This window comes from Meleagris gallopavo, chromosome 30 (genome assembly GCF_905368555.1).
Source record: "Meleagris gallopavo chromosome 30, MGAL_WU_HG_1.1, whole genome shotgun sequence".
NCBI lineage: Eukaryota > Metazoa > Chordata > Aves > Galliformes > Phasianidae > Meleagris > Meleagris gallopavo.
In genome coordinates, this window is record NC_139433.1 from 1,451,016 (window position 1) to 1,476,987 (window position 25,972).

At 47.2% G+C, this 25,972-nt stretch overlaps 1 protein-coding gene across 9 annotated transcripts; it reads right to left on the reverse strand.

Annotated features, from left to right (window-relative positions):
- On the reverse strand, nt 1-23,125 carry LOC104914671 (uncharacterized). Of its 9 annotated transcripts, none has more exons than XM_085211428.1 (9): nt 22,305-23,125; nt 16,175-16,322; nt 8,163-8,308; nt 2,426-2,512; nt 1,791-2,013; nt 1,501-1,643; nt 1,070-1,186; nt 671-889; nt 1-101 (listed from the first exon to the last, which is right to left on the reverse strand). In XM_085211428.1, exons 2-9 carry the CDS (start codon nt 16,212-16,214, stop codon nt 84-86), a joined length of 993 nt encoding a protein of 330 aa, XP_085067554.1. In that variant the 5' UTR covers nt 16,215-16,322; nt 22,305-23,125; the 3' UTR covers nt 1-83. The 9 variants fall into 9 exon arrangements, 5 of the variants coding, with proteins under 5 accessions (XP_085067554.1, XP_085067553.1, XP_085067556.1 ...); XM_085211427.1 differs by lacking the exon at nt 22,305-23,125 and adding an exon at nt 21,749-21,936; XM_085211430.1 differs by lacking the exon at nt 22,305-23,125 and adding an exon at nt 19,047-19,341 and having other exon boundaries at nt 16,175-16,289.
- Nucleotides 23,126-25,972: the final 2,847 nt, after the last annotated feature.

Consider the following 25,972-nt stretch of genomic DNA (forward strand, 5'->3'; position numbering starts at 1 on the left):
GTCATTAAATGGGCAGCTTACACTACAGTATAGGTAGAGAGAAGCAGGCATGTCACAGCCAGAGTAGAGTTCAGGGCCATGGATCAGGGCTCCTGCTGACCCTAGGAGGGAAAATTAACCTTGAGCACAGCTGCAAGCATTCACACTGAGCTGATGGACCCCACAATTTCTCACCCTCCTATGAGCTGGGCACCAGATCAACGGGAACTGGGATAGTATCAGCCATGCAGGGACAGATGGATACAGAACAGCACAGGAGTCTTACTGCAAAGCTGCTTGTGATAAAGGCTCTCCCACAAAGACTTTCTATTCTACAGGAAGTTATGAGGGATTCATGATGTGCTACTAGCTTTGGCTCAGAGTTCACCTGAGAATCAGCATGAGATGCTCAGGTGGTATTTGGTAGTCCTGGCAGCCAGGAGAAGAAGGTGCCTATGCACACCCAGCAACCTCACTTCCAGGCATGATATCTCCTCACCCAAAGGGTGGTCACAGCCTTAACAGCCCTTGCTTTGCTGGCGCAGTGAAGCTGGGGAGAGAGCTGCCCCAAAAGCCCCCTCAGAACCTGGGGACATCTTCCCAACTTGAATCCCCTCTGAGCACTGATAGCCTGGAACATCTTTCCCAATAAAGGAGGGCAGATGAAACACGCACAGATGAGAATTCTTACCCCACTCTGCGAGGAACTGCTGCTCTCATGTTCCACATCAGCCTCTTGCTCGCTGCTATCCCTGCTGCTCACATCTTGGGGCGTCTGAGTGTCACTATCACCACTGTCATCATTTGAAGCATCTTCTGCACTGCTGGATGCAGCTGGGTCCTCCTGTCCCTGCTCTGAGCTCGTGGCCAAGGGCTCAGGGTTATCCCCATCGGGTTGGGCATTATTCAACTGCAGATAAGGGGAAAGGTCAGACTGCAGCTCCAAGGAAGGGCAGCACAGAACCTCAATGAGCAATTCTATAAATGCATCCCAGAAGCCTCCTTTAGCTGCAGAAAGAGGAAGGACTGAAGTGTCCTTCCAGCTGAGTATTGCTAAATTCCCCCAGGACCAAATCTGTTGCCCATTCACCTGGAGATCCAATGATTCCTTCAACATAATGGCTCCCTCATGCTCTTCAAACTCCAGGTCTGTCTCTGTACTGTTCTGGGACTTGTACTCCTCAGTGTCTGTATCCACCTCTGAGGGCTGGGGAGAGAAAAGGTGGCCCCTGAGGGATGCATTGCCCCCTCCCACAGGGCTGGGAGCTGCCACAAGTGGCCAAAGTGCTGCTTTGCAGGGACACCACCCAAAGGGGAGCTCTGGTGTATGGGATGAACGGGGCACCAAACATTAAAAGACGATGCTCAAGTGCTCCTTGGACAGCCTGCAGCCCCCAAAAAAGTGTATGTCAAAGGAAATCACCTTACAGCTCTCTGCACAGTGACAATCCCAGTCCACCAGGGAGACACAGAGACCACTCACAAGCATCTCTAAATCGCTCAGCTTCTGAGAAATGATACCTCATATGAGAGGTCCTCTGGGTCATCCTCTGGCAGGTCCTTCTCCAGCACCACCACCCAGGACTCCTGCTCCTCCAGAGCCACGTCGTCCCGTTTCCTCTTGTTTGCTTTGCTGGACGGGTTGATCAGAGCTTCTCGGATCTCTGCAGGAATCCACAGGAGGTGGAGTCACAACACACACAGAGCAAATACCTGTGCGCTTCCCATTTTCCCACCCAGCAAAGGAGCTCCAAACTTAACGTTTCCAGGCTGCAAACCCTATGAGTACTCCAGTAGGTCCCAGCTCTCACCCTTGGATATGTTGCTCTGGCCCCAGTCTGTGTGCAGGTGGCCCAGGACTGCCTGGATCCTGGTGGGGATGAAGGCAAGGAGGAAACGCGTCAGGCGCCCACGGCGCTTCTTGGCAAACCGTGTGGGTCTATGGGGAGACTGCACAGGGCAGATCCTGCTGATGACGGCCTCCATGGGGACCACAAATCCAACCCAGACTGATACTTTCTGAAGTATCTTCAGCTGCAGACACAAGGAGAATTACACTTGCAACGTGAGACCCCAATGAAACCCTTAAACCCTACTCCCTCCCAGTGCAGTGCTATGATTGGGACTTCAGCCTGGTCAACAGGCACCAGTTGGGTTACACTTTGTCCCAGAGATCTCCCATTTCTTCCAGTGCAGAGAAGAGAAATGTCAGTGCTGCAGTGCAGTGACCATTAGCAGAAGGAGAGCAAGAGAAGAACAAATCAAACAGAAATGAAGCTAGGGTGGGAAGGGAGGAAGAAGAAGAGAGTACATGGGGCACAGAGCAGAGGAAAGAGACTGAAAAAGCAGAAAGGATATGACAGAGAAACTAAAGCAACTGCTAACATCAAGGCCTTACCACCTATCCCTCACCCCCAAACCACCCCAGAGCAGGAGCAGCACCTACCAGGGACCTGACCATGCCCAGCTGAAGCACCTGGTGCAGGAACCTGCTGGAGAAAGAGCCAGGCTTGCTACTGGTCACCATTTGCCCCTAGATAGAAAGAAAAAGTCAGACATCCTTCATGTCACATTCAACATCACCCACCCAAACCTACTCCGCAGTACCTGGAGGAGCTCTGCCCAATCCAGATTAGTGCAAGGCTTAGCTGACTGCTCCATACAGCCCCACAGCCTGAACTGCACCAACCTAGCCTAGCCCAACCCACAGCACCCAGCCATTTGTACTTGCTGGCCCAGCTGCTCTCCATTGCCCTGACGAGCTGCCCAGCCCTCTCCTCAGCCAGGCAGCCCCACACCCTCCAATGGGGTTTCCTAGGTGTGAGCACGGATCTAGGTGTCTTGCTCGATGGAGGATGATGACTGTCAATCAATCGGGGGTTTGTTTTCTTTCCACTTGCGGTGCACATCTCCTAGCAGGGCTTGCACAGCCGAAGCTCTGGGTTGGGTTATCTCCCAACCCCCCAGTGCTTCCCCAACACTCCCAGTGCATCCCTGCAGGTCCTGCATCTCCCAGCCAGGGCAGGAACAGGCTTCAGAGGGGCAGTGGGGTCACCATCCCTGGAGGTGATTGAGAACCTCCTGGATGAAGCAGCGAAGGATGTGGTCAGAGGGCATGGAGGGGGTGGGTTGGGGCTGGGCTTGGTGATCTCAGAGATCTTTTCCAACCTGAACAATTCTATGATTCTGTGACTCTAAGTGGGCTGATGCAGGAGTTTGCCTGCTGCCTGTGACACAAACCAGTATATGGGACGCATGTGTGTGCTGTTCCTGCCCAGGTGGGACCACTGCTTTCCCGAGCCACAACTCCCCACCAGCACACAGGGCACAGTCACCAACCAACCCCACCAAGCCAGCTTCACTGCTGCCTGCGTGCTCATAAATTGCTTTTGGCTTTTATTGAGAAGCAGAACCTGCAAGGCCAGAATTAAAGCATTCATGGTCAGTGATGCTGTGGCACTAATGGAGCACAGTGCCCTGGGTCAGCAGCCGGGCTGTGGCTGTTGTCCCTCCAGTGCTCTTCATTTCCTGCAGGGCCCTTTGGGGTGGGACTGTGTGGTTCAGCACATTCCCTACAGTGACACCTCCATGAGAAATCATCTCAGTTTGATTCCCACCTTCTGCACTGTGGACAAAAGCAAGGAGTCCACAGTCCTGCTCTTCTCCCACTGAGCGTGCTGGTACCGGGGGATGTCAGCGGTGCACAAAGCAGCTGCAGAGCTTTTCAGAGTGCAAATCTCAGGCAACCAGGTGTGCATGTGCCTTCTGCTCAGCTCACATGGCTGTAGGGAGGGAGCTGTGTTCAGTTATGCCATAGAAAATCCACCGAACATTTATCATAAGGTGCTCTGGCACCGTGGGATGAATCAGGGAAATCTAAACTGATCTCCAGGTCCTGAGAGCATCACCTCTGCTCTGTGCTCAGGGCTCAGAGGGTAGATGGAGTTGCCAGAGATTAATAAATGAGCGGTTATCAGCTCACTGAGCTCTGATGTCTGAATGTGTGTGTGCTCTGAGCTGACAGACAAATGGGAACTGAGCTGCAAACGTTTCCCCTTCTTCTCTTGCTGCCCCGTCATCTTCCAAGGAACGCGCTGGAACCAGTCCTTGGTGGCAGCTCATTGAAACTGATGGATTTAGCATTTAAACCTGGAGATCAGGAGCCAGCACTCCTGGATGCCATTCCCTGCTCTGTGACCTTCCTGAGCTTCTGGGGACATTTCTGTGCCTTTTGCCTCGTCTACAAAACGGGAAGTAATCTGCTGTGCCTCATAGGGGGATTGCGGCGCCTCATCCATCCTCGTTCACAAAGCGCTCCGATGCCCTTGGCAGGATTTCCCAAGGGAAGAACCATTATGCTGTGCTCTCACAGCCTGCTGCGGTGCAAGACTGGGCAGAACCACGCAGCCAGGGCTTGTCTGAAATAGCTGCAGTGGGAATTGCTGGGGAGCACGGCAGCACTGAGGATGCTCCCATCCCGCACACCCCACGCCGGGCAATGGGGACATTGCAGTGGGAGGTGTTGAGAGAAACAGTCATCACAGTGGCTCATTATTCTGCCTGGGCCCGGTGCGTTTGCTAAATGTTGTTTTTATCTGACTCAGAGCTGTGTCCTGGTCTCCTGCAGGTACAGCAGCAGAAAAGCTCACGTCAACTGCTTTCAATTCCATGTTCCAGCCCACACTGGTGGGTGGAAGGAGAAAAGCAACCGGCTGAGCCCACCGGGAGCCCGGGGGGATGTCACCCACCTCAGCTGCAGCAGATTCCACCCCGTGATATTGCTGTGCTGGGCAATGGGAGGGATCAACCCCAGAGACCTCAATAGACAGCGGGAGCACCAAGCGTTTCTCCCTCTGATTTTTATGCGAGTGCACACACCTGGTCTTCCCAAAATCAATACCGAGCCTCAGTGTGTGCCAAGAGACTGTTACAGTCACTGTCCATGCCTGCCGGGAGAGATAAGCTCTCGTGCGCTCATTAGCCACGTCCTCCTCTCTCCGCTAATTGCTGCAGGAAGGGTCGTAGCTCTGGCTATGATACGGCTCCTTGCTTGGAAGCTGGAGGCTGGGGCTTTGCAGCACAGGGGATGCTGCTCCCTCACTGGCATCGCCCCTGCCCAGGGCTCAGTTCTGCCCCGGTGCTGCTCACAGTGCCATGGCCTGGATCTGGCCCAGCTGAGGCTGCCAGCTCAATTAGAGACAGCACGCATCTGCAGGGAGAGATCTGCTATCAGCACAGGGCAAAGCTGAGGAGCTGCGTTGTTGTCTCATTTCCTCTAATTACCCATGTAAATGGAAGAAGCTTTGAAAGCTGCAAACTAGACCAGTTCTCACCTATAGGCTGCCAGCAATGGCAGAGCAGGGAGCTGCTTGGTTCCCCTGGTGGGGTCACCTCCTCCTGGCACCTCTTCCCATGGTTCAGGTTCACAACCCAGAGCTACTCCTGTTCTTCTCTTATGCTAGGAGAAATAGCATTTGCAAGAAGCACTTTCTCCAGTCTCAGGGTTGCACAGAAGGTGTTCCAGCATGGAAACCCTTCCATGCTCCATGTTCAGTACAAGTGCCAGCGGCAGAGCTGCTTCAGTCCCTGTGCACTGGATGCTGTATGCAGGGAGCCTGAGCATTAAGGGGATCACTCTCCCGTGCCCATAAACCTCCCCCAGAAACATGAGGCTGTCTGACCCCTGGTAAGCCCTGGATGGTTAGGAACAAAGCACCATCTCCATGTCATCCACTGCAAAAATGCAGGAAAAGTGTAGTTAGCTGGATTCTTCATCTTCTGCAACAACCTCTCCCTCACATGGGTGACTGCGTGTGCAATCACTAGAGGAGCAGTATTGCTTTCCCCATCACAAGCACAAGCACAATCGTGCCATTTTTAAAAGCTTACAAGATTCACCTTTGTGTCTGCTTCAATCTAATTCTTTTAAAACAAATCCAAAATCAAGAAGGAAAAGAAAAATCAAAGCAGGAAGTGTCCTGTTTCTCCAATGGCCCTGAGGGCTGGGTGTATTGTGAGGGCCAACTTCTTTTCTGGACAACAAAGTGCAGGTTTGCTTTGGAAAGGTGAATCCTCCCCGTGCTTTTGTTTGCAGCCTCTCAGGGGAGCTTTGAGGGCACAACTGCTGGAAGAGGAGCATGAATCCATGGAATCCTATGATGTGGGTGCACAGAGGTGACCTGGGCTGAGCAGAAGGTGTGCTGTAGCTCCACAAAATCCTCTGTGCTCTCGTGGAAGGGTGGCTGCAGGCTGGACAGCCTTAGGAGCGCTGTATTCCTGCAGCAGTGTGACCCTGCTGGTGTTTACACAGCTATTTGCAGCCACCCTACAATAACACTGCGTCACTTCCATTCCCTGCTTTTCCATTCTTTGCAGAAAATAAAAACCCCACAACAAACCAGTGTCTTTTTGCTCCCTCCAGAGCTTAGCTTGTTTTGAGCCGCTGCATCTGCAATAGAAGCAAATTCTCTTAAGGACAGAGCTGTCCTGATGATCTCCTTCCCTCACCCCATCACCTCACAGCTCTGTCCACTGCTCTGACCCTTCCAGTGATGCTGTCCCCAAAGCTGGAGTGCAGTGCTGGAGGCAGCACCCGAGGGCTGCATGCTGCCAGCACAGCTCCAGCTCACTGCAGCCTCATCCTCCTGCCAACAAGTCAGACATGGGGGAGAAAAGATGATTTCAGTCCATTTTGCTTATCCTTTTGGGGCTGACATATTATTTTTTAAAATGGTTCAACCAAGCTTTTTGTCATAGGGCAGCAATGAGAACGCAGAGGTAGGCACTGTATCTTCCCAATTAACGAGATTAGTCTATTGATTTTAATGGGGGCGATTCAGTGGCCGGAGATGAAACACCAGCTTATTTATCCACTGGATAAAAGCCAGAGAATGCAGGATCTGGCCCTCAAATATCACATCCATCTTCAGTCAGTTCAGGAATCCAGTCCTGTGCTAGTTGTGAGATTCCGCTGGGGGTTTTATCGCTGTTGTTTTAGGCAGCTTGCCCAATAGGGAGCAGTATGATTAATATTTAGGGAACAAATCCAGAGGTAATGGTTCCCAGGAGCCTGGGGATGCTGATGGTTTGGTGTGCTGGGCAGTCAGGTGGAACTGCTGCTTTCCAAGCTGCCATCAGACACACTGCCAGCAAGCTGAGGGACAGATTGGTGGCCCTATGAACACAAAGTGTTTAAGCACCCGGCTCAGCCCCTCAGCCCTGCATTTAGTTGAGGCTCAGATGGGGCTTTTTTAAGAAACAGCCTCCTAACACCTCTCCTACGGGTGCTGCCTCGGAGCAGCCATGCATCCCCAGCCTCCCTGGCAGATATCAGCACGTTTGCGGGGAAGCACTGAGGATCGTGAGCTGATCTGGAGGGAAGGGACTCATCCTCCCAGCTCTCAGAGCCAGGACTGGTCCTGATGCTCAAAAAGTGATGCTGTCCTTAGGGGCATCGCTGCTGTCCCCATCAAGAAAGCCCACACCTCCCTGGGTTGGGATGAATTACGGAATGATTAAGGTTAGAAAAGAGCTGTAAGATTATCGTGTCCCACCGTCCACCTGCCACCACTATCACCCACTAGCCATGTCCCTTAGTACCACATCTGCTCTTTCCTTAAACACCTCCAGGGATGGTGACCCCACAGGCTCAGCCCATTGGCCTCAGCCCATTGATGCAGCCTGTCTGGACCCCATTACTGACCCCAGGGTACACCACTAGTGACTGGATGCCAGTGGGATGCACCTCCATTCATCACCTTTCTCTGGGCCCAGCCCTCAGCCAGGTTTGTACCCAGAAAAGCATGTGTCTGTCCCAGCCATGGGCTGCAGCTCCTCTGGGAGAATGCTGTGGGAGACAGTGCCAAAGGCTTTCCTGAAGTCTGGGTAGACCACCCCAGCAGCCTTTCCCTCATCTGCTGCCTGGATCAGATTGATTTCTAATTAATCATAGAATTGTTAGAGTTGGAAGGGACCTCTAAAGACCATCTGGTCCAACTCCCTGCAGTGGTGGTGATGATGTCCACCACAGTGCAAAAGCATGCAGGGCTTTGGGACGCATTACGGCCACAGGTGGCACAAGGTTGCTGGTGCTCAGCTCACTCCTGCTTAGCAGAGCACTGTCTGTTAGGATGGGTTCTCCCAGCCTGGAGGATTGTCCTGCTGCTGGGACGGGCCGTCCTCACCTTCATGCCGCTGGCAGCATTGCTCCTGATGCAGTCCTGCTGTTCCTTAAATATTAATGATGTGTTCAGCTGAGCTGCCTCACTTCTGAGATCACACACAGGGCAACATTCAGCCTTCTTTCCATCTTCATGTGCCATCTGCTCATCTGTCATGTAATATGGAAAGGAGAGGTCCTTACATTCAGGGACAAGTAAACACACTCTTCCTGTGATACCTTTTGCTGAGGTGCTAACAGCTCTAAATGTGAAGGATAAACAGGTTTAATTAGTGTTAAGACATTTCTTTTTTAGCATTTACAAGAGTCTCATTATTATTCCCCTTGCATAGGGAGACTCAGAATTGATAACGTGGCACAGACATCTCCTGTGTGGTGCACACTGCAGGGAGCATCCAACGACTACTGCAGGGTTCTCCCCTGCACCCAAACTTTGCTCTGCATCCTGAACTCCTGGCCCACCTCCTGCCTCTTGTGATGGGCAGCAGTGATGGCTGCAGGAGTTGGAGCTGTTGCAGTACCTGTAGGGTGACATCCACTTTGGGGGTTTCCTTCCTAAGCCATGGGATGGGGGGAAATAGTTTCAACCTACAAGTGGGGAGGCTGAGATTGGATATAAGAAAAATGTTCTTTACAATAAAGGCAGCGAAGCTCTGGCACAGGTTGCCCAGAAAGGTGTAGGGTGCCCCATCCCTGCAGACTGCCAAGGTCAGGGAATGGGGCTCTGGGCACCCGATGGAGCTGTGGGTGTCCCTGTTCAGTACAGAGGTGTGGGACCACACGGCCTTTAAGAGTCCTTTCCAATTCAAACCATTCTGTGATTCCATGATTCTGTGGAATGCACGGGTCCTGCAAGGTGGTTCCCAAGTTCAAGTCCGGCATCTGTGAGCCTTACTGCAGGGCTCTCCAGGATGACTTCCAGAGTCTGGAGCAGAGGTGACCTCCACCAATAAATTGCTGACGGAGGCAGCAGCATGCCTGCAAGCTGCCTGCATTGTCACCTTTGTCATGCTGCATCCCTAACAGAGAGCCCAGAGCACAGAGGAAGGCCAGGCAGAATGCAAGGCAGCAAATGAAACAGAGCTGCTGCATTCCCTGGGTGGTAACACCTCCGCTCAGCCTTTTTTTTTCTTCTTCTTCTTCTTTTTTTCCCAAGGACAAAAGTCTTTGAGAGAGGAAAGGTGTCCCACGTGGTGGCAATTCCCAAGTGGGGCATGTGGCCTGGAGGCTTGTTTTGAAGAGGACGTGCGTAGGAGGATGGGTCCTAAGGGAAACGTAGGCAGAAGGCAGAGCTCAGGGGAAGGGGAATGAGCAGAGAGATGGAGAGGAGGGAGCTGTGCAAGTGGGTGCTAAAGGAAGAACATGGGAATGGGGGTCAGGAGAATGAACGCAGAGACATGGGGTAGGAAAATCTGTATTGGTTAAATTGTGAATAAAACCAGGCTGGAGGGATCCCAAAGGATGGGAAAACACAGCTCAGGCAGTGGCTGCCCCTCACTTTTGGGTAAGAGGAGCTTGGAGGGCGCCTGCCATCAGTGGGATGGGTCTGTGTGTGTGGAACACAGAGCATGGTGAGACCTGAGTTCAGCCAAAGGACCTCCAGAAGAGGGAACCCAGAGCAAACCCTACTGCACTGCACCACATCCTGCTCTGGGCAGGGAGCTCTGTTGTGTTTCCTCAAGCCCAGCCTGCTCCAAAAGCATCTTACACGATGCCCTTCAATCAGTGCCAGTCAGTCTGCAAAACCCTGATCTGCCTTGTAAAGAAACCGCATCCTCTGCACGCATGAATCAAGTGATTGTAGAACAAGGAACAAGCTGTTTTCAGAGAGCATAAATTTATATGCTCGTATTTGTTCAGGGTGTTGATCCTCAGGTCTCAAGAATCACGCTGGCTTCTTACCCCATCAAGTTGTTAACCACCACGGAGTGCCTGGGAACGACGTGTCATGTCTTTACTGGTGTGAAACCACAGAAATTTAATCTGAATTTGGTGATTTCTTCTGATAAGGTTCATCTTTCCTACCCATGCTTTTCCTTTCTGAAAGAAAACGACCACGTCTACCCCGAGGTGTCATTTTCTGAAGATGAGTTTTGTCATTTGTTATGCTGTTAAACTCCACGCTGATCTTGTATCAGATGCTTGTCTTGAGATTACAACCGTGACAAACTGCAAGAGCTATCAAGGGCGTTGTCAAAATCCATCTGGACATTTTCGCTTAAATTAAGTGTTCCACATACCAACTTTGTTCCTAGAAAGAAAACTTCTTGGCTCTGCGTTGTAGGGACATGTTAGGAAATGTGCCCTGCCTTGATTACTGTGTTGGTATAAGAAGGAGCTGGGGGCATTTTAAAAGCTTGTAGCATCTCTGCAGAGAGCTGGGTGCTTGTGGGGATGGATGCGCAGTGGATGAGCTGGGGAAGAAACCTCTGAACTGTGAGTAAATCTACATCTGAAAGTGAGTAAAGACCCAAAGCTCATCCCAGCATAAACACGGGTTACTACAGGATTTCCCAAGCCTTCCATTCTGTGTGATGATACACCAAGATGAACAAACTTCCTCTTGGCTGCAATCACTGCGACACTCTTGGTTCCATAACTGGCAACCCATCCTTCTGCTGCGCTCACTGATGCAAAAAGCTCATTTCTTGCACACTTTTCTCCAGCAGTGTTGCTCTCACCTTTCCTGTGAGCCATATTTGAGATTAGGAAAAGGTCAGGAAAGGGTGAAAATGCACTCGATGTTGGGCACCTGTCTGTGTAGGGTACATGTTAGCTGGCAATTCATGTGGGATTAGGAGCAAATCCCTTGGGATGATAGCAAGTTTATGGATGGCTCCAAGAGGAATGGTGCAGTTGATACAATAGAAGGAAGGGATGACATCCAGAGGGACTTGGACAGGCTCAAAAGGTGGATGAACATAATGAGGTTCAACAAGGCCAGGGACAAGGTGTTGCACTTGGGTTGGGGCAGTCCCCGATATGTGCACAGACTGGGAGAACTCAGGCTGAATGGACAAACTGCTTTAGTGCCTGATTTAGTGATTGGCAGCCTTGCCTGTGACAGAGGGGTTGAAACTAGATGATCATTGAGTTTTCTTCCAACCTAACCATTCTGTGTGTACAGTTCTATGATTCTATGGCAGAAAATAGCCCAGGTCCAGAAAGCCTAAGGAGCTTCCCCACTAGTTTCTAGAATGCTCAGGAAATGACCTGATGGATAGCACCCGTACCAGCCACCAACTGCTCAGAAACCCCCAAGGATGGGGTGCTCAGCAAGTTCCCAGGAAGGGGAAATGGAGAAAGACCTGTGCCAACCAGTGTCAAAATTCCTTGCTGAGCTGATGCTGTGATTTGATGCATTGCAGAAAGCACAAAGAAAGGGTGCAACGCTGCCTGTATCAGCATCCTCATCTGCTTGGCTCGGTGCAAAGCTAAAATTCATCAGCAGCACTGAGCAAAGCTTTTAGAAATGCTCATAATTCAATTAGGCCATCAAAGAGATGATCTAATCACGTCAGCTCAATTACTCAGTCGGACGAGCTGACATCTCTCCTGCCACCTCAGTGGGAGCTGTCTGCTGCTCAGCCCTCCGGTAGCGATCCCTATACCCAAGGATGGGATTTGCTCAGGTTGTGCTCCTACTTTTCTCTCTGCTGTCCATGCACGCCCTGCTGCTCCTCCTGCCCCATCCCACAGACCCAGGACCTGACCTACAACAAAACCCTGAGCCCTGCTGGCTCTCATTCCTGCTCCCAGCCTACACCCACATGCTCTGTCAATGCCCGTTACTTTGCGGTTAGGTGCTGTGCTACCAACCCAGTTCTTATCAGGTTCTTGGTCCCTAGAGACAAAACTCTCTGACACCGAGCTATGTGTCACCTGAGCCCTTCTGAAGCTGCCGTGCACCTTGAGAACAAAGCCCTTGGAACAAGTGGACAGAGGGCACTCAGCCTCCAGCCTCACCCTGAAGGTACAGACAGCTCAGCCCTGATCAAACAGAGCTGTGGCACGATGCCTGGTTGCCACCTGCCTGTTGTCCTTGGGCAAATCCCAGCTGGAAGCATCAAGGGCCAGACTCCAGCCCTAGAGCCAGCTGGCTGCAGCAGGGCTCCTATTTGCTCAATGGCTTTTGGAGGCTTCCAGAAGCGTCCCACTCCTGCAAAACCAACTGCAAGCTGCCGGAGGATCCCTGAAGAACAGCATGGCAGTGACAAGCTGAGTCCTCGACACGGAGATGCAAATGGACTCAGTCTGCACAAAGCCACTCCAGCACACCCATTTATTTCTGGGACCACCACAATCAGAGTAGGGCGATGCAGCAACTATCCGAGTGGTGCAGCTAAAAAGCTCCAATGTGAAAAGTTCTCTCTTTGGATGAGTGCTTTGTAAAGAGATGAGAAGCAAAACGTGACCATCAGATGCAAACTTTCAGCATGGAAATCGATTCATAGCTTTACATCCCAACAATGTGTTGGGATGTGTTGCAGCTGGGATTGCTGCATAGCATTGCACCGTGGATGTCAGAAAATTATGGCTTACAGAAAATAATGTAGGGTGGGAGAAGTTGTAGTCAGATGAGGCGTGAAAGGATTTGGGGGAACTTGGGACAGAAGAAAGGATCTGCTGGGCAATAGGATGGCAGCTGAAAGTCAATGCAATGCAATGGACAGGAGAAGAAACAGTCAGAACTATTCCTGGTCTTCATGCATTGTAAATCAACTAAAAGGCCACAGTGTCGTTGTAAAGATTTCATTAAGAAGCATCTGCTCAGTGTTCTGGCCAGAAAAGCCGGATGACATTAGGATATTTAAATATACATTTTATGCGATGATGAAAATATTATGGTGCCATATATTACACAAGTGATGATACCTCCTCATCTTCAACAGTGTGTTCCTTCCAGTTCTGCTGCCCTCATTTAGAAGACATTAATCAGGTTCAAAGAGTGCAAGAAGAAATGCTGGAGACTTGGAAGATTTCCATATGAGAACAGACTGCTCGGGCTATTCCAACTTTAGATAAGAAATTAGTAATGGAAAAAGAATAAATTTCATTCACTAATGAATGACACTGAAAAAGAAAAAAGTGCTCTTCTAACGTACGGAGTGTTGTACTGCTAACAGAACTGGGAGGTACTCGTACAAATCCAAATCACCCTTTTATGTCAACCAGCATTAAAACTCAGCTGAAGCACTTCTGATCTGGAAACTCATTAATTCCATACAGTAATCTGTGCCTGAGAGTTGAGTGAGACTCAAAAACGAGGTAACCCCTTTTCCAATAGACACTTCCAGACAGGGAATGCCAATCCTCACATTTGGATATTGGAAAACTCTCGTTTATTTTTCAGTCCTTTGGGAGGCTCCAAGACCATTTTCTGGGACAGAGCAACACACCTCTGCTCTGTAGGGGCTTCTGATGGGGACCTGAAACACTTCTACCTCCAAACTACATTTTCACGCAGAAAGTTTTCAAAGTTATCAAAGCAACACTGACAAAACATCTCCATCTTCTGCTCCGTGCATCCCAGATTTCAGAAATGGTTTTTGGACGCCTGGCACCACCCAATCAAAGCTTGGGGTTCGAAGCATTAAGGCTACACCTACGTGGGAGCTGAAATGTCTGTTTCCTTGGAAATGCACTGATTTCAAACTCCAATTTCAAACCAATGCGGAGTGAAATGACATATTTAGAAATTCTGCACGAAATGGAATGCTTCAGAAGTTTTTAAAAGTTACTCGAGATGCTCTCTTGTCATCTTGACAGGCTGCTTTTTGATCCTCATTGTAATTTATTGCATCAAGTGGTAATTTTCATAGCAAAAAATGATTTTGAAAGGAAAAAATGGAAATACTGAGTTCCTGTCATTTTCAAATGGAACATTTCAGCCTGATTTGTATGTTTGACTTTGCACTCAGAATATAATGGGTAAAACACAACACATTGCTGCTGAAAGCTCAGAAAACGACGTTCGAGTAAAATCTAAGAGGAAAATGCTCTATGAGAACGATGCCCAGCTACAGCACTGGGTCCTGGTCTGGTCCCACCTGATCCCTCTTACATATTTCCCCTGTGAGTTGTTGCTGTTTTATTGAGACATCTCAGAAATACAGAAATCTCTTCCTGCAAGCACGCTGTAGTACAGGCTTTCTTTTTAAGAGCAACAACCCATGCTCTCCTAATTAAACAGGTGGAAAATAGACGTGCACACTGAGAACATCTTTAGAATCGCTGACATTTTAATCTTATTTTATTTAGTCAAAGGCGCTCTCAGTGTTCCTGCTTTACAGCTTCACTGGACCGTGCTGTTGGAGACTTACACGTGTTTGCATTATGGTGATAAATCAACCACACAGCTCCCTCCTGTATGAGCCACATATCTCGATATTGCAGGCTTCAGACCTGATAGAAAGTTGCTAAACCCTTTGTTCCCATGAGCACCTGCCTGCAGTGAGCCCATAGAGGACGTGTCCTGCTCTGCTGAGGACCAGGTGCTTTGGTCCCATCCAGCAGGGACCATCAGGACCAGCACCACAGCTCCTGGCAGGGGAAAAAAGTCACAGCATGGGCTGTGCTGGTGAAGAGGAAGACAACCAATTCACAAATGTAGTATTATGAAGGTTGGAAAAGATCTCTCATATCCCCAAGCCCAACCCCAAGACATCCCACCATGCCCACTGACCAGGCACTTCATAGTGATGAATTCCTTTAAGATGGTGGAAAAGAGTTTAGAAAGGACGTACGTAATGAGACTTTGGATCACTAATAATGATATTGCTCCCAAAAAGCACACAAGGAAATACTGCTTCTCATGACTCACACTCTGATGAATGCAGTTTTGAGTACTTCTCCAATAGTATTTACCATTACCCATCACTCTCCATCTCCTGCTCCATGCTGGGCGTGGAGGGCTCAGTGATGTGTTTGGGCTCTGTTGTGATAGGACATGGGGAAATGATTTCACACTGAAGGTGAGGAAATTTAGACTGGATATAAGAAAAAAAGTTCTTTAGAATAAGAGTGGTGAAGAACTGGCAGAGGGAGTTGGTGGGTGCCTCGTCTCTGCAGACATCCAAGGTCAGGGGATGGAGCTCTGAGCACTGATGGAGCCATGAGTGTCCCTGTTCAGAGCATGGAGTGGGACCAGATGGCCTTTCCTCATGTCCCTTCCAACTCAAAGCATTCTATGATTCTATGAAACCTCTGCGTGGGTTGGGGATGTGCTGCTAGGTCTCCATTCTGGCGACGGAATCCCTTGGGTTCCTTTCATGAGGAGAGAGCACAGCCGCCTGGCTGCTGAAAAACCCAATCAGGGTACATTTGCCACCAAAACGGAAAAGCCCTTCTGAAGAATGCAATGCTAGAAATGCAGGTATGCAGGATCCACGCACGTCCCTGAACACTTGACCTCCACATTCATGCTTTTCACCACACCCAGATTGATGGGCATCCGGTCGAACTTCATGCCGCAGGTGCTAAGCTTTCCTCTGTGCAATGAGCCAGAATGCCTCATCCATTGTATTGGCATTTGCCATCCCACCACCCTCTTCATTACTGCCTTCTTAACCATGTCATTGCTGAGGAGCACAGAACACCATCTTCAAATCCAAACCTCGATATCAGATATCAGATCCAGACTTCAGCATCTGTAAAATTCAGAGTCTGGGTTTCAGTGTGATCCAGCAGATAAAGATGATTGCAAAACAGAGAGCCCCAGCAGTGGTTCTGAATCCCAAATTCAGCAGGTACTCATGGCTGCATGCTGCTTTGCCTTCTTTACAAAGACTACTTTGCAATGCACCTGCAAAAGAGTTAACTTCTGTGGAATTGCGATTTGACAGGACTCCAGGCATTCGCACTATTTTCTTTCAGAAAAGTCCTTTGGACTCTTAATCAGTTACAGGATTTAGTGGTATTATTTACACCTTGAGAGGAGGAAGAGAACCCCCCCGCAGCCCCCGGGAGACAATGCTGAGCCCCTCCTCACCCCGACTGCACTGCGTCAGCACTAACCTTTCAGAAATCTCCTCTTGCAGAGCCTTGTCACCTGCATAGCAGTCTGTGATGTCCGGCGACTCGAAATGAATGGAGGAGATTAATGCCCTTTGTGAGATGGCTTTCAGGATTTCTGCATAGTTCACACGTTATTTCTTGTAAGAAGCTGGGCATGAGTGATGGAATCATACAATCACAGAAACATAAAAGATTGGTTGGAAAAGATTCCCAAGATCATCCAGTCCAACCACTGACCTACGACCAATATTTCCCCACTAAACCATGTCCCTCAGTACAACATCTAAATGTTTCTTGAACACCTCCACAGACAGTGACTCCACCACCTTCCTGGGCAACTCATTCCAGCTCCTGAACACCCTTTCAGAGAAGAAATTTTTCCTAACATCCAACCTGAACCTCCCCTGGAGCAAAAAAAATCAAGTGAGCAGCAACTGTGGTGACACGGTCCTGTTCCTCATGTCCCCAGTGGTGCCCAGGCATATGGAGGAACTTTGCCTGGTAAGGTACCCCAGAGCTCCAGACATTTCCTTCCCATACTGCTGGTTATCAACCTGATCTAGTGGGAGACAGCAAGCCCATGGCAAAGGATGGAACTGGGGGAGTTTCCAACCCAACCCAATCCAATCCAATCCAATCCAATTCAACCCAACCCAACCCAACCCAAACCAACCCAGCCCAATCCAATCCAATCCAATCCAATTCAACCCAACCCAACCCAAACCAACCCAGCCCAACCCAACCCAACCATTCTGTGATTCTATGATGTCATGGGGAAACACCATTCCAAGGGTCCTTCAGAGCAGATCCTGCTCCACTGCAGCCACCATGAGAAATAAGGACAATTCTTACTGTATCCTAACTTAGCTAAATCATTTATTCTGCACTCTGGATGCTCACATTGCCAACGTACTGAATGTCCCTTGCAGAACCTCTAGACTGATGACATCACAGCCCTTACAAGCTGCAGTAGGATGAGTTATGTGAGATTAGCTTTCCCCTACAAATGCAAATTTGTGTTCTGGGGGTAGGTCCCATTGAACTAAGCCTCATAGAGATTTTGTGATTTTCCCTGTTTGGCAGCAATATAATTACAGTTCCATGAATGGCCGGGAGGAAACAAGATCCCAGGAGCTGCCTATGGCTGCTGGTGCTGCTAGCGCAGACTGGCTTCCAAAGAGCAGGTAAGAGTGGGATTTCTCTTGATAATTTCCTTTTACTCGCTCTGGTCATTTACTATCAAATTGTTTCCCCTTCATCAAAACTTTTCTATGTAATCTTTTTTTTTTTTTTAAAGCATTTGCCCATGTGCATTTTTTAAAAAACAAGATGCAAATTTAATTTCTAAGTCGACATTATTGTGCCCGCAATCCTCAAAACACTGATGTAGCTCTGCATATAGTTTCACCATGGCTTCTGACAGAGTTTCAGATAATGACAAAATTAGGTAAGAAAAAGGCATCAACAAAATCCCACTTTTTTGTCAATCAGTGATTTAACTGCCAGGAAATAATGGCATTGCATGCAATGCTATGGGAAAAGGTGTCACTGTTTTATGATGGGCTGATCTTTGTGTGAACAAATGCTTATGGTTTACCAAAAAAGAAATCAGGAACATTAAAGTATTGTAATCAGGGGACAATTTGTTTCTAAAACCTTTCAAGCCTGCAAAATGTTTCCCTCTGTAATTCCTTGTAAGATCCAAGTAATGGACTTCTGAAGGTTTGGTGTTCATTAAAGCAGTATTGGCATGGATACCGTGGGGGAGGATGAAATAAATATCTAAAATTTGACCAGACAAGTTAGTTAAAAAGTTGCATAGAAATATCTAGAAGTAGATTTTTCAAATAGTTATTTGAAAATGGTGTTGCTGAAGGAAAAGTCAAGGTTTGCCATTGGCACCCTGTAAAGTACTAGGCTACTAAAATCATTATTGCTGTAATGTAATTAAATCTGAAATAAAAGAGACATAGACTCTCAAAGAGAATATATTTCACATATTGAAGCCCATAATAAATCACACATGACATTACAACTTTCTTCCTACTATAAGAGCACTGTCTTACTATTGTTGTACCATTCCTTCTTTTTTTTTGGTAAAAATAAGTTTCTCAAAGAGAAAACCAACAAACTTCTTTTGCTAAATGCCCACCCCTACCAGTGCACCAACTATTTAAGTGGAAATATACTCCTGGGAAGATTTAGTGTAACGTTCCAAGGTGTTTGGAAGGCACGAGAATCTCAATAATGAAATTATTTCATTACTCTTCACATTTAAATGACTCTCCATGAACAAACCAACACCTCTGAGGATCATTTTTTTCTAGTGAGAAGCACGCAGAAACCTGAATCAGCCCACAGGTCTCAGAGCAGCCTTTGCTATTTGGGATTCTTCAGCGTAGGAACTTTTCACCAGCCCCCAACATGCAGCACAGATGGAGATCCCAAGGGACCCCCAGTGCCATGCTGCTGCAGAGTCCTTGGTGGCATTCCTAGAACCTAAAGCAGAAGAACTGAGGCAGCCTTGGAGGTCCATTGCATTCAGCCAAGTCTCCAAGAAAGTCCCTCTTGTATTTCCTCACTCCTCAGATGCTGACAGGAGCATCTTCCAGACACCAAGCCTGATAGATTCATGAGGTTGTGCTGTCAAAGCACAAAGCAAAGGGACTCTGAAAATTGGAATTGGGGATGTTTTCTATCCAAAGGTCTAATGTTGGGGGAACTGTTATGTTCTACTTGGAGATACTAGGTTAGAAAGGAAACCAAAGGGATTCTCAAATTCTTTCTTAATTTAGCCCATCCCTCCAGGCTAAAGAAATCATGCTCTGACAAAGGAGAAAAAACAATTCCCAGATAGCACAAGCCTACTAACCTCTAGCTTGCTTTTCCCAGCCTCCTTCCACCCTGAAATGAGTTCACTTAAGCCCAGAAACAGCCAAAAGACCAGAGATAATAAGGAAGCCAGATAACAAAAGGTTCCTAATCCTTCCATTGTTCCCTTTGCTGTAAAATCTCTTAGTAATTGGTCAGTGAATTAGTCACATAACTCCTCTGACCTCAGGATGGGCACTGAAGCATTAAGAGAAAAAAATCTGCACTTGAGACTGCACCAAACCCTCCAGGTCTGATGAAAGCAAAGACAGGGTTGTCATGTTACTGACCTTCCCTTCCCTTCCCTTCCCTTCCCTTCCCTTCCCTTCCCTTCCCTTCCCTCCTTCCCTTCCCTTCCCTTCCCTTCCCTTCCCTTCCCTTCCCTTCCCTTCCCTTCCCTTCCCTTCCCTTCCCTTCCCTTCCCTTCCCTTCCCTTCCCTTCCCTTCCCTTCCCTTCCCTTCCCTTCCCTTCCCTTCCCTTCCCACCACTTGACCCAAAACTAAGAGATGAGGGTCCATCAACTCGTTTGAGAATGTTCAAAGCTGTTTTACTCCTTTCCCAAGCATCCTAAACCTCAGAAGAGAACTCAGATCCTCTCCCAAGAGAGAAGAGCATACCACACATTACTTGCATCTGCACAGCTGCTATAACGACCATTCACGTTAACCCAATTTGCAATAGTTCTATTCTTATATAAGAACTTCACAAAGTAGTGTTTTTTAAATACTTCCCACTGCAGAGCAGATAACAGCACTAAATGTAGCGGGGAAGGGAAATTAGTATAATCAGAAGCACACTCACTAGGAAATACATCTATGTGTGCAAAGACATGGCCCAAAGGAGTTCAAGGAACAGTCTTTGCCTCTGGCTAAATTGGCCCTTGTTGGGTCTAAACACTCTCTGGCAAAATGTCATTATTTATCTGCATTGCTTAGCTGGTGACACCAGCAAAACTCATTGCAATTTTGGATCCTTTCCCTGCTGACCTCAAAGGCACCGAGCGGCCGGGGAGGTCTGCGCACCTCTTTGCCTTCCATCTGCATTGCACAACACAGCAGAGGCTGCTGCTGAGCTGGCCCTTGGCGAGGGGAGGAAATGTCTCCAACAATTTGTTAACATCAGGGCAGACGACAGGCTATTCCTCATCTATTTTAAAATTTGTAGGAGCAGCTTCTTTCCTGGGGCCTCGTGATCCCACGTCTGAGCCAGAACGATGTAACTGCATGATTCAATGGGAGCTTAACGGGGGACGAATATTGGAATTTACAGCATTGCAGTTTTGTGACAGTTACTTTCTTCCCCTTGAAAACACAAACTTTTCCTTGTAGAAAGCAGTTTTGTTTTGTTTTTACAGCTGAGCTATTGTTTGTGGATAGCATTTGTGTTAACGTGCGATCAACAGATGCACACAGCCCTCTAAGAAATAAATCTCGTGCTTTCATTCCAGCACACAGAGGAATTCCAGATATTGCAGGGGAATTTAAGTCAGAACATCTAACAGGAGAAATGTCTTCCATTCAGATTTTTTTTTTTTTGCATTATTATTATTATTATTATTGTTGTTGTTGTTGTTGTTGTTAGCATTGTGTTCTGGCCTCAGAACACATCTAGCCAGAACCAAAAGCAATACAGAACCCAAATGATTTACCTTGAACTTTTTTCCAAGCCAATGCATTGCAATGGAAGAAATGTAGGCAGTGCTTCTGGGGGCAGAGATTTACTTGGACTCACTTCTGTTTCTATGGGCAGAGCAATGTGACACAAGTCAGACTGCTGCTCAGCCATGGAGGATCAAACATGCTCTGATTCTCCTTTTGTCCCCTAAGCAAATAACGATAAGAGGCTGCAGAGAAACCTTTAGTGCATTTCCTGCTTGTTTCTTTGATCATTTGAAAATTAGGGACACTCTTGCTCTTGGAACTGTATTTATATTTGATTTCATGAGGTAAAAAACAAAAAAGCTTTAAAATCAAATCTTGAAAATAGGAGATAAAATCAACACAAAGCAGATGTATCAACAAGTTATTTTCCTTATACTTTGAATCTTTTGTCTGCTGAATTAATGTGTATTATAAGAACAGCAGGAAGAAAAAAATATAAGTCCTTGTACTGATGCTGGTCAGGCACTGGCACAGACACAGGGGGTGGTGGGTTCACCGTCCCTGGAGGGGTTCAAGGAACGTGGAGATGTGGCACTGGGGGATGGGGTCAGTGGCATGCTGTGATGGGTTGGGGTTGGGGATCTGAGAGGTCTTTTCCAACCTGGAGGATTCTGTGATACCCCCAGAAGTGCAGCTAGTAGAACTCCAGTTCTATTTGAGCAGAACCCTTACGCTTAGGAAATGCATTGTTTTCTTGTTTAATTTATTCTCAGACTCGCCATATGTATGGCACATGTTCAAGGCAAGTCTTAGAAGGACATAAAGCAAAAATACAAATCCAACACAGATCTCAGAATCTGATATGAGTAAAAATAAATGGGCTTGCATGATGATCTACGCTACTGGATTTTGCTGCTTTCATTATCCAAGATATTTCATGCAAATCCCCCAAACGTCTCTGTGACATTGCCATACACTGAGTTCATGTCTACATGCACTTTATGAGTCTTGGCTGCTGATCACCAACCCTGGAACCAGCCAAGGGCAGCCTTGATAACCCAACTGTTCCTCACCCCACACAGCAAGTTAAGAAAAGAATACCTGTTATCTCAAATAAAGCCAGTTTTAAGCTTCTCAGAGAAATGGTGTTCTTTGGATTTATAAAATCACGATGCTTACAACCCAGCAGAAAACCTCTGCCACCACTGTGAGACAACTGGGTGGTGCTGGGTGCTCCTCTTCCCATTGGAGAGAGAAAGCAGCTCTGCAGGGCCAATGCCCCTGGAAACAACACCTCTATTATTCACTACCCAGTGAGAACTGGACTTCCATGGGAGGAGATGAAAACAAATAGATGTTGCAATAAATCATCCTTACAAGCTGGACAGGTGTCCTGAAAAAGATGTTTATTAATTCAATTCTGCTAAATACCAAGACATAAGGAAGTTAAGGCAGGTAATTCTCACCATAGCAGTCACAAAGCAATCCTTTTTCCAACAGTACTCTTCCTTATGCATGAATTAGAAGTTATGCTGTTACCTTTTAGCCCTAATTTGCATCACTTCCTTTGTAAAAGCAGTAAAAATAACATTAAGTATATGGAAAATCAATAATTTCATCTAAAGTTATGTTTAGAGGAGATTGTAGAAGAACTCACCTCCAAAATCTCCTTACTAACTTCGAGGAGAATGGGCCATGTTTGGACCTATTGACAGGACTCTTGCATGAAGCAGACTCCCCCACCAGTGTGGAACATCCCACCTTCTCTTGAATCCACATCACAGATCAAACCTGCATATTCCATTGTGTCCCTGTCAGGGATAGAATAATCCTGGAGATGGCATTGCATCAGCTCTTAAAACCTGGTATTTTACATTTCATCGTCACGGAATGGAAGGATGCAGTTTGCTAAGTATGCGTTGATGCCACAAATGACAGCCTGCATTTTGAACCATGCTGCTATAACCCAGTAGACAAAGTGTTCTTAGATTAATTATTACAGATGATGGAAAAAAAAAAAATCTATACAAAAGATGTCAAGGTTAATGATTCAATCAGGAAGAAAAGTGCCAGCAGAAAAAAAAAAAAAAATCTCTGTATGACAGAAATTATTATGCTGAATGAACGAAAAGAATTACAGATTTCAGAATAAAAGGTGGCACTTAGAAAATGCCAGCACCCCCTCTTGTATGATTGTAAGGCTACAGTCTACCCTGAGATTTTTCAAGCAAGCAAACCTTTGCTCTCCCACATTCTATTTTCTCAAAAAAGAAAAATCCACCAAGACCTACATTTATACCCCAAATTCTAAAAAAGACTTCAAACATGGAGCTCGTTAAAGGGGGTGGTGTGAAAAATCAGCCTGCTCAACTGCAGCATGCGTGTCGACAAGTTGTACCTTGGCTCTCTGCCTTCAGGAACAGGTTGGTATTTAAAGCTCCGACTCGTCCCACCGCCACCGTACTACGGACTCGTGTCTTCTCTGTAATGAGGGCTTATTTTTCTATCAGATCTGTTTTGCCTTCAGCTAAGGAGTGTTAAATACACTTAGGGGAGCCCGCCGCCCTATGAATTACCTCCTCTCTGTAAATCTCAGCTTCTCACTTTTGCTTATTAATTATAAAATCGCCAGGAAGGTCTTAATTTAAAATGGATGCTTTTAGCGGAGCGCTCTGAAGATGTTCAGATGTTTAATTGGGCAGGTATGGAAGCCTTGTGGAAGTAAAACATGGATATGCTTAGGACTGAGCTTCATCTCACCCCTTGACCATCATCATCTGCCTGTACACCAGCTGCACACTGGAGGAAACAGGAGACGGGCTCTGCTCCTTCAAAGGGAAACGTGGGGTTTGCAAGTTCCTTGCAATTTTAGTTAAGCTTGTAAGAATTAGATGCAAAATGCCATATGATGACCTCGCTCTGAAGCCCAGCTTGGTAGACTGAGCTCAGGTTCACTTGTTGCTCTTGCCCTACAGTAACTGTTTGCTCCCCTCACTCTGCCATGCTCCAACAAAGCCCAAATACCTCGTGTTTTATTGCTGCATGCTGATAAGGGCTGACCTCTCCCTCCACTCCCACTACAAAGGCTTTTGTGTGTTGTGTGTTGCTAGGAGGGAAGACATGGAAGGACTGTGCTGCATTAGCTTTGCCTTTGCCTCCTTCACACCCCCATGTGAGCTGCTTGACCTCAGCCCTTACCCATTGGCAGCCTCCAAGAGGAGGAAGAGATTCAGTACAGAATTTAATCTGAACTTAAACAGAAAGACAAAACGGGTTGGTTGAACAACAAGAGTTCAATACTCCGCCATGAATCTGCACCAGCATCAGCTGTAACTAAAAGACCGCCAGACTGATACCACTAGGAAACACGACCTCGTGCAGCACAGAGCCCTTTGTGCCACCTGTAGCAGCTGCTTCAGAGGAAATCCACCAACCTCACGTGTTTTGAGCAACGAACAACCACTCCAGAAACAAATTGCTTTAAAAATCTCTTGTTTTCCATCAGACTTTTATGAATACTCGCTGTTGCTCTTCATTTGTACCTGCAAAGCTGCTTTGTGAGGTGTAGGATGCACTCTAGTGGTTCTCACAAGTCACAATAGGGACCCTGTCCTGTTTCTCTTAGCAGAGCACGCACACAACCAGGGCACAGAGTCAAATGTGGGCTGTGCCCCATAGACTGGTATCAGGCAGAATAGGTACCAATCTCCACAGAACATCCCCTTCCCCATGTCAAACAACAAATGTAATAATAACAAGATTTCAAATTTTTCATTTCTGGAGACAGAGGGTACTTTCTAGATTATAGTTTTGTCTCATGTCTTTAAGAAATCTGCCTTGCAGAACCTGTGCCTAGATAGGACAGGAGGATCAGGGTTAGGGGATGTGATGAGTGGTATTGCTTTGGTATGAAATGAGCTCAGTAGTCTCATTCCAGTTCCCATATGACACTTCTGAACATCTCCAGTCCGCTGCTCGGCCTGGCACTGACGATCATTCAGCTCTTTGGGTACCTGGTCCTTACCTGAAGCTATGGCAGAGGGAGAGTGACCATTACATTCACTGCAGCAGCACTGGGATTAGAGGTAAAGTGGCTCATTTTGTGGAGCAGTAATCTCGATTCATCCCTCTACTGTCAGTGTGGGGGCAGCAGAAGAGGCAGTGTGTGCCTTGTCTTTTGTGGGATCATAGGGCTAGCACATTTCTGGATGAAATGAAACAGCTGAGGGGCAACGGAGCCCTGGTATGACTGCCTCCCCCTGTCCTAGCTCCCCTCTGGCTCCAAAGTCTAGGCAGTTGGGTGTCCTAGACTCATTTTCTGATTCAATGATGGCCATGTTTGCATTTTAAGACCTGCCCTGTTCCCAGATAGATACGTAAACTTCACATTTACTTCCATCTTTTCTTTTCTTTTCTTTTCTTTTCTTTTCTTTTCTTTTCTTTTCTTTTCTTTTCTTTTCTTTTCTTTTCTTTTCTTTTCTTTTCTTTCTTTCTTTTCTTTTCTTTTCTTTTCTTTTCTTTTCTTTTCTTTTCTTTCTTTCCTTCTTTCTTTCTTTCTTTCCTTCTTTTTCTTTCTCTCTCTCTCTCTTTCTCTCTTTCTTTTTCTCCCTTTTCTTTTCTTCTTTTAAATTCAAATGCTTTTACATTGCTCTTCCCACAACGGATTTTCACATACAAAGACTTCGCCAGCAGTACAGGTCCTCATGAAACCTTTAAATGGATTCACAAACATAACTGCATTTTTGTAACCATAAATCAACACTTCGGGTCCACAGCCTTCTTGCCCAGATAACAACAGGCTTCTTAAGAAACCAAGCAGGACTTTAAGGCGTGTCAGCTGCTCAACTAACAGAGCAACGTGCTTGCATTACCTGAGTTACTTCCATAACATTTGCAATTTGCTTGCAGAGGTAGCAGAGTTGCGAGGAGCCTGAAGCAATCTCTCATGCAGACAAGTGGTCTCAAGGCAACAAAATGAACTGGAAACGTCGCTCAGTGCAATGCTTTGTAAAAGCTGCATTCGTAGTCTTGGCATTTTATCTCAACACGTGCACAACAGGTAGGATGCACCCTGTGTCATTGCATGCAGTGCTCCAGGGGAACCGTAAGTTTTGTACAATGGAAGGGGAAGGTTTTTAAAAGAAAATGGTGTATGTGCATTTGTATGTCAACTCCGTATGCCTGTCTAACTGTATGCAAAGCTAGAACCAACTGCAGCAGGTTGTATTGAAAATTTTGCAGCAGAATATCTGTCCATACACATCTGTACAGCGCATGAAGTCAAGGAAGGATGATTTATGGCAAAAAAAGCTTGAGCAGGCTGTG

Bases quoted from the DNA above. Each gene is read 5' to 3' on its own strand.
- LOC104914671 (XM_085211428.1), bottom strand. From the start codon at position 16,214: ATGCAGGTGACAAGGCTCTGCAAGAGGAGATTTCTGAAAG. The intron at 2,513-8,162 runs GTGAGGACGGCC...CTTTCTATCTAG, and splicing joins ATGCTGCCAGCGGCATGAAG to GGGCAAATGGTGACCAGTAG. The intron at 890-1,069 runs GTGAATGGGCAA...CCTTATCTGCAG, and splicing joins AGGAATCATTGGATCTCCAG to TTGAATAATGCCCAACCCGA.